Source organism: Salvelinus sp. IW2-2015, linkage group LG35 (assembly GCF_002910315.2).
Source record: "Salvelinus sp. IW2-2015 linkage group LG35, ASM291031v2, whole genome shotgun sequence".
NCBI lineage: Eukaryota > Metazoa > Chordata > Actinopteri > Salmoniformes > Salmonidae > Salvelinus > Salvelinus sp. IW2-2015.
The window spans coordinates 5671066-5680147 of record NC_036874.1 but is presented as its reverse complement, the minus strand read 5'-3'; the positions used below and the strand labels follow the sequence as shown (position 1 = coordinate 5680147).

The 9082-nt window shown below is 39.6% G+C and overlaps 1 protein-coding gene across 1 annotated transcript in view; it reads right to left on the bottom strand.

Moving 5' to 3' along the window:
- Positions 1-4210, bottom strand: part of trim33l (tripartite motif containing 33, like) — a 20096-nt gene extending 15886 nt beyond the window's left edge. Inside the window, 6 exon segments of the mRNA XM_023980148.2 lie at positions 1258-1374; positions 1627-1747; positions 2121-2256; positions 2385-2500; positions 3668-3857; positions 3964-4210. Of these exon segments, the coding sequence (XP_023835916.2) occupies positions 1258-1374; positions 1627-1747; positions 2121-2256; positions 2385-2500; positions 3668-3857 (680 nt within the window). The 5' untranslated portion in view covers positions 3964-4210.
- Between the last annotated feature and the right edge of the window lie 4872 nt (positions 4211-9082).

Genomic DNA, 9082 nt, shown 5'->3' with positions numbered 1-9082 from the left:
AGTGGTTTAAACTACAACTCTACCAAAGGACAAGACTATACCACGTGGAGCATTGGCTACATGGCTGGAAATGGTTAAACTCTGAGACTATCGATCCCTACAGAATAAGAGCAAATCTTAGACACGAATTACAAGTCTGTAGCTAGAAATTACGTAAACCTAGGATGAGAATACAGACACCCGCCGAAGCATCTATTCTATAAGAACATTTCTGAATGGTACTCTGAAGTATCCATTCTAACCACCTTCAACCACGAAAGACTGACTTCAATGAAAGTTAACCAGAAACTCTGATGAACCCTACAGGACGATCAAGGATTCCAACAGAGAAGACAACAACGGCATAAGGGCGTAAATATGAATTGCAATTTATTTTGGAATGAGCGGTCGTTCATGTAAAGTATTAGCAATTTCTATGAGTGTAGTAATCCTCTATGAGTTTCCCGCTCTTGAACTGCACACCCCTTTCTTTTGTCTACCAAGCCGTCATATAGGGGCTTTTTCTTTGTATCATTGTTAACAACCCAATGTATAATATCTACTGTTTGTTTTCATGTATTTCTGTGACTTGATTAGTTAGTAAATAAATAATTATGCCAATTTGTATATCGCTTATTCATAATTTAAGCTATGGTTCGTGCAGATAACCAAGGATTTTAAGACGTTCAGATGAGACTGATAGAAGGTAACAATTAATAGTGATTAATAATTGACTGCTATTGATATAAAAGACCTTCAAACTTTAAGAGAGTGGATTTGGGAGATAACCGCTCTATATAAATGAATGCTTCCGTGGTGACCCAGGTTACTAATCTTTTAATTGTTGCATGGTTTAATTCAATCACGTAATCAATTAAACATTAGGTAATCGATCTGATAAAATAGCATGTCATATAATATAATCACAGTAAAGACACGACAACAGCTTTGCACACTCTTAGCATTTTCTGAACCAGCTTCAAGAGGTAGTCACCTGGAATGCATTTCAATTAAAAGGTGTGCCTTGTTAAAAAAGTTATTTTGTGGAATTTCTTTCCTTATTAATGCGTTTGAGCCAATCAGTTGTGTTGTGACAAGGTAGGGGTGGTATACAGAAGGTCTTTTACCAAATAGGGCGAACAAGTCCAAATGATGTCAAGAACAGATCAAATAAGCAAATCATTCAAGGCACACTTGAATTCATGAAATTAAGGCACACTTAACCAGCATGACTACCAATATTGTAATTTCATTCCAGTGTAATTGACTAGTTATTACCTGCCATCCATGTCCAGGAGACTCTGCTTCACTGCAACTCTCTGCTGCCTCACTCTCTGCACCAGGGACTGAAGCTGCTCTTTCTGGCTGACCATCGCCTCATGGAGGAACTGGAAACTGCATGGGAATGGAAGAGGAGACTCAGGAGAACAGGAGAAGAGACTTCTGCCCTGTTGAAATGCTTAAAGAATCCATCTTGTCCTCCTCTCTTCCTTGAAGTAATCACGTGACTTATTTTTTACCTATCGAATTGTGTTTTAGTGATTACTTCAAGGTAGGTAAGGATGCTTCTTCTACAGTATTTGAACTAGGCCCAACCTCACATTCCATGATACTGTGACTGTTTTTACAATATGCCAGGAAACTTACCTGTGGTTCCTGTGATCCATTAGTTGGCAGTCTCGACAGGTCAGCTGATCGCAGGTCAAACAGAAGAGCTTGATTGGCTCATGTTTGTGTGTGGGACAAAACACTGTGGGGGCGGAGACTCCTGCAGGGGAATACAAAAATATGATACATTCTAGTATATGAACATGCTATTTCAGTGTCCTGGTATTATCAACAAGTGTTTGATGGCTGTGTCTGACTCAGTCTGACCTCTAAGTCAATGTTTGGGAGGCCCAGGTCTTTTGTGTGCGTGTGTGTGCGCGTAGTGACCAGATAATAAAATATAACTTGAATATTACAAAGTGTTTGCATAAGATGGTATGATGTTTGTAAAAATCTTTAAGCAGATAAGATATGTCTGTGGATAATTTAATCAAAATCTACATGAGTAGAAGTCTCTGAAAAAAATAGCCATAATGCTCAAAAGCATGGTATTGAGGGTATATAATTCCAGATGATGATTTTCTAGGGCAGACCTGTTGGGGGTTGGAGCCGGATAGTGTGGTCCTTCGTCACCTTCACTCTCCTGTGTGCAGATACACACTCCGAACACAGCGCCTCTCCACACTCCACACACCAGCCACTCGCCACGAACCCCTCACAACAGGTACACTGCAGTCACAGACGTGATGATGGAATACACAGAATTTGTAAAGGCATTCACAGGCTATGGGAACAGCACTATCATTGACTGAGTTAATATTATTGAGTTATTCATATTAACCCCCAAAGTGTCTCACCTGGACATTACCAGTCCAGAGTTCGTTGGAAGAGCTCTTAATAAAGAGATTATCTTTGACTTCCAGAATATTAAATGGCAGGTCACAGGACGGACATGCTGGAGAGATAGAGAGATCTGGAGAGAGAGAGAGAAATAGACTATTGTTGTAATGTTGTAACGTTTCCCTTCTCAGTGTTTCCTGTCTAAAACACTGTGTGATTGTCTTGTGGGTTTCTCTGAATAGTCTTTGGCCTCTCCCCTAGATAATGATACTGTGACCTTGGAATTATAAGGTTCTATCTGCCAAAAGTCTAGTTATGAGATATTGAGCATTCTCATATGTGGATCTGGGCTGAGTAAAACGGTTCTATCTGGCACTGAATTATAAGATTAATTTAATTTCAAAAGAAAAGTAAAGCCATGTAATCGTTAAATAAAGAGTATCCCCTCCATCCTTCAAACCACATAAATACATTCATTCATGTTCACCATATATTTGTTAAAGCAATAGTTCACTAAAATGACAAATACACCATGGATAACTAGCAACATGGCTAAAGCTTAGCTCTGGATGAGTAAACTGGTATATTGTTCTGGTCTTTGATGCCCAGTGAAAGCAAACGACTTACTAGTTATCCATGCAATCTGGTAAGTTTGTATTTTCAGTGAAATACTCTTTCAATATCTATATAGAACAAGATAAAAAACAGGGATGCCTCGCCAATGGGCCTTTAAGGGATCATCCAAGGTACCTGTATTTACTTATTTTTGCCATAAAGAGCAGAAGTTGTGGCCAGGCATTATTCTACAAAAGTGGTGAAACAAATCGAAATAATTGAAAAAGAGCTTCAGAACCAATGATATGAATAATCAAGGACATGGAACTATTGGTTTTATCAAAATGTATAGTTTTAAGATATGGAGAGTCCCAGATGTCAGAACTGTTTTGTGATGTCTTCCCCTTTCATGACATCACTTTACATTATTTTTTATTGGAAACCCAGCATTGTGTGATTGCATTGCAAATATAACCTTATAAAACCAAAGCTGTTTGTGCAAATAAAACTTCCTATTTCTTATTTCTTTTCCCGTCGTAAATTGACTTTTTCCAATAACCTGAGGTCTCACGTGTGAAGACCATCTAAAGAGCTGTGAAGGACACCAACTAAAGTCAAGAACAACTCTAACTAGCTATGTGAATAACTCATTTTTGACCAAAATGTCAGATAGAACAGTCCTTATTCCAAGGGCTCGATACAGTAAATTCACCAAACCCATGTGTTCAACAAAAGTGCTTCATACCTTTCTGCAACCCTGGATTGTCTGGGGGCAGACATGCTTGACAAATAGAGTGCAAACAGGGAAGAAGTTGGGGATATCGCTCATGGTTTAAAGTTAACCCACAGAGGACACAATTTCCATAGGTTCCCGATTCTTTTACAACGTTCGGCCCAAACGGAAAGTCACCGCCGCTTTGCCCGCCATGGTACATCTGTGTGGAAGAGTTATTCCGGGATAAATAGCTTTTAATGAGAGAAAAACGAGACTTGCATTACTATTCATAATCATAATGTATGCATATCTAAGGCGAGACTTACCTCTATTGATGATTGTTCGCACGCAAATGAGAATAAAAACCGTTAAACTGTTTTTGTATTTACCTTGCGCAGGTTCTAAACCAGGGCAGGCTACTCCGGATATTCTTTCAGACTAAAAAAACATTGCAACGGAAGAAGTTTGAGCATAGTTTGGTCAAAGATAGTCCAGCTAGGCATAAACTGCTTCTCCCAAGCACGACGGTTGCATTAGGCGAGGTCCATGGCGACGTTGGCTAGCTAAACTCATGCGCAGAATCACGTAAACATTGGTTTTGCGCCGAACTGCGCATGTGCAGGCCGTCAAAGGCACTGCTTCCATATAAATTCGTTTTTGACGAAAATGTGACAGTTTGTCACTTTCACGAGGTTAGAGTTAGAAATTGTTCAACAACTTAAGAAATTGGCTCCAATTTAGGTGTGCCTTTAGAGAAAATGAACAACTAAGGAAGAATGTTTTACTTCTCATTAAACTTGTTCGAAGTTGCAGCAGACTGTGCAGGCGACCGCCGACTGACTGATCTACAAATCACCTTCCATCATAAATAACTACTCTTTATTATTTTTTAGATCAGTCCATTTAGCCACGATACATTACAGTTGTGATACTATCGAGCACGGCCCATTGACTTCTCAAACCCAAAGTCCAGGCCTGGTCTGCTTGGTCTGTTTAGCAGGCCTTCCCGGAAGTTCCGCAATGTTGCACCTCTGGGTTTAGAAACTCTCTGGTTCGGTTGCTTTGAGCGAGACCATAACCACAGATATAGGATCAGATTACTCTACCTCTAATTCTTACATTGACATATGATCAGATCCAGAGTCAGTAGGTAGAGTAAGACCTACATAAAGGAGTAGACTGTATAGTGTTGTTGTGTATTCTAGAGTTGGTAGTTTCCATGATATAGACCTAGCCTATACTTATGTTAGGGAAAAAAGCATGAATAACACAAAACAGGTAACAAAATGTTAAGTTTTATTCAACAAGTAATACAATTATCATGAACATAACACACATACTATGTTTCATTTCTAGTCATTTTTGCATTTGACATGTTGGTTTTAATAAGTGTGACAACAATGTAAATAATGAAAACATAAATAGCATGCTATTATCCATAAGAACTGACATAACAATGAAGTTGAAATAATAATGTTGGGTAATTGCAGATGGAATAGAAGACTATAATGTAAACCTTTCATTTAACCATCCAATAGGCCTACAACTTTATTAACCCTCTCTGCGGCAGACACATAACAACCAGGTGTGAACAGCCAGGGAGGAGGAGTTATGGAGTTAGAATACTAGGATGGGGTGGGTGGAGAGGCCCAGGTTAAAGTTTGATTTTCTGGGTGGTGTAAACTGTTCCCTTAAGTGGTAGGTTTCCCAAGATAATGTTTGACCAGCTCCTCACTGTAGAACGCAGTTACACTTGATTGTCTTCTCCTGGCTCCTCTGTCCGTATTGAATGGTGGCCAGTGTCTGGACTAAGTTCCAAAAGTTCTCAAAGGAGACCCCCCTTCCATCCTTCACTCCAATCTGCTGCAGCAGCTGGCTCAAGCCTTGTTCATCTCCTGCTGTCTATTAGAAAGATAAGAGTTATAAAGTCCAAAAGTTATGGGTGGAGTTAGAAAGTTGGCTGTCAGAAGTATTACAATATAAATGTACTTTTAATCTGTCTGGCTGCATATTCCAAGACACGATACTTTTCTCGTCAATCATCTTGAAAAAATTTACACTTAAACTGTAAATCAACCAATCCTTTGTCGTTAACACAATGTTGAAAGTTTGTGGGTGACAGAGAAACAAAATGGTACAGTTTGAGGCCATGTGGCAGAGAGTGATGCGGGCGCTGGAGATCGGGGTGTGAGCATGTGGGTCTGAGCAGGTGTGATGTAGTTGATGTTTGTGTGATGTTGTCATTTGTATGTGTATGTTATGTTTAAAAAAATTATATATTGGGAAAAAAAGTGTTGAAAAATATAACATCAACATAATTTATGGTCCATATTTAAAGAGAGCCATCCAAACAGCTCTTATTGAACCCTACCCCACCCCATCAATTCACCCTCCATGAATCAGTAATGGCTAGATAGATGTTAGCGTGTTGAACTACAGTTGAACTACAGTAGGTGGAGCCACAACCTAATTCCAATCCTCTCAGATCCACAAGGGGGAGGCAACACACAGCCAGATGGGAGAGATTAGACTGTTTAGGGATCATTTTGGGATTGCACTTCTATTTGTTCACAGAGGTTGCCATGGAAGGGAAGAATCTATCATGCAAAATGAGGGACCTCTCCCTGGCCCAATACTTCAAATGCATTCTTCCTTCATCCTTTCCTTGGGATAAAAATGTATATAACATGGCTGGACAGGTTTAAGCCAGGGTTAAACTACACAGATTTCCTGAATTTACTGATGTCAGATCAGTGATTACCGCAAGGAAGGAAGGAACAAATTGGAAATATTGGAACAGAGTCATACTTTACTGTGTGGGTTCATATTACCTTGTCAAGGGTGGGTAGCTGTGTGGAGACCAGGGTCTGGAACTCCTCTGTGGTTAGTGTGGGGGCATTGTTGGCTGCAGCACCATGGAACTGACTTACCAGGGCGTTCAACGCCAACTCCAGATCTGAGTACTTGTGGTGTGTGAGAGAGAATAACACATAAAGATTAAGAGCAGATTTGAAGGGAGTATCCACTTTTTTAATAGTGTATGACAAATAAATTGTACTATGCATAACACAACATAATCATGAGTGTAAGTTACTCATTTGCAATCACATTATGATCCGTATCCTGCATAGTGCACACCTGGTAGTAAAAAATATATGCGTCACGCACACTACTGTTAGGCTAATGTTTACCCAAGAACAATACCACAATGTGTTAAGCCTCAGGGCTAGTCATGAACATTGTTTAAGGCTTGTCGCTTGACACACCCTTATGATAAACTGACATGTACTTTTGAAGCATTTTAATGGAATTCCCCAGTTGTAATTAATGAAACCGCTATTACACAGCAGACAGATTGTGACATTTCCTAATTTATTTGACATTTCAGCAAATGTTGATTTACCTGCCACAATATCTGCATCATCATGGGAAAAAAATTATTGCAGAATCTCAGATTCAGAACGAATTGCTACAATTCCAAAATTAAATTGAGGGTGGATTGTATAGGATTCTGAAGTGTTTAACTTGTTAACATATACACTGAGTGTACAAAACATTAGGAACACGTGCACTTTCCATGAGACTGGCCAGGTGACAGCTATGGTCCGTTATTGATGTCACCTGTTAAAACATCTTAAGGATCGGACCCATTTTTCAATTTTCGCCTAAAATGACATACCCAAATCTAACTCCCTGTAGCGCAGGACCTGAAGCAAGGATATGCATATTCTTGACACCATTTGAAAGAAAACATTTTGACGTTTGTGGAAATGTGAAATTAATGTAGGAGAATATAACACATTAGATCTGGTCAAAGATAATACAAAAAAATATGTTATTTTTAAATTACATTTTATTGTCTTTGAAATGCAAGAGAAAAGCCACAATGTATAATTCCAGTTTAGGCGCAATTTAGATTTTGGCCACTAGYTGGCAGCAGTGTATTTGCAAAGTTTTAGACTGATCCAATGAACCATTTAATTTATGTAAAAAATGTTGTATCAAGTATGCCCAAATGTGCCTAATTGGTTTATTAATACATAGGTGTGCACCCTCCTCAAACAATAGCATGGTATTATTTCACTGTAATAGCTAATGAAAATTGGACAGCGCAGTTAGATTAACAAGAATTTAACCTTTCTACCCATATCTGATATGTCTATGTCCTGGGAAATGTTCTTGTTACTTACAACCTCATGCTAATCACATTAGCACACGTTAGCTCAACCGCCGGGGGGGGGGGGACACCTATCCTGTAGAGGTTTTAAATCTACTTTAATTAGTGTATATGAAGGGGAGGAGACAGGTTAAACAAGGATTTTAAAGCCTTGAGACATTGATTGTGTATGTGTGCCATTTAGAGGGTGAACAGGCAATTCAAAATATTTAAATGCCTTTGAACAGGGTATGTAGTAGGTGCCAGGCGTACAGGTTTGAGTGTGCCAATAACTACAATGCTGCTGGGTTTTTCACACTCAACAGTTTCCCGTGTGCATCAAGAATGATCCACCAAACAAAAGGACATCCAGCGAACTTGACATAACTGTGACACAACTGTGGGAAGAATTGGAGTCAGCATCCCTGTGGAACGCTTTCGACAGTGTATAGCCCATGCCCCGATGAATTGAGGCTGTTCTGAGGGCAAAGGGGATGCTCCTAATGTTTAATTTTACACACTTAGTGTGTATTTCAGCAGCATTTTATTAAACTAATGATTGACTGACTGATTCATTCATTCTCTAATTTAACAATCTCACTCAAGCTTTGTGGAACCCCGTCAGTCTGCAATGGCAGCTCTCACAGATTTACCTTCTGGGTGTTGGCCAAAGCTGCAGAACGTTACTCCTTTTCATCTCGGGTAGCCTTTTGCCATACATTGCATATCCATGCGCTGAACTTTGGGCTCATTAAATCCCACTGTACTGCACCTATTCTATGTGTGAGGCTTCTACTTTTACTATCAATGGTGGCTGGAAACCAATTTTCAATGCAAGAAATTCAGATATTATTCAAATAGCCAAGCAAAATGATAGACGTTCCTCCTTAACAAAAAAGCGTATCGAAACTGTGCATGCAATGGATTCCATTCCAACGTTTCCGTGGGAAGGGATGCGTGAACCTGATTGATTCCCCGTGCTTTCTATTACTCTGCGCGGACAGTCGAGGCACAGGGCATTCAACTGCTCCAAAATAACGGGCACCCAGATTGCGCATTCCGTGTACAAATGAAATCCACAAGGCCAGTGAGCATAATGTAGGCTAATGATTTAAATCCCAAAATTGGTTTCGATTTGTTGCGCTCTAACATGTTAGTACTTTATCGTACATCATGCGCTGATGTCAGGAGAATATAACACAATAAAGTCCTATAGGTGAGAGCCGGCGCCCTAGTTTATAACTTGATGACAGTCTCCTGTGCGTTTGAATCACAAATTATGGATATCA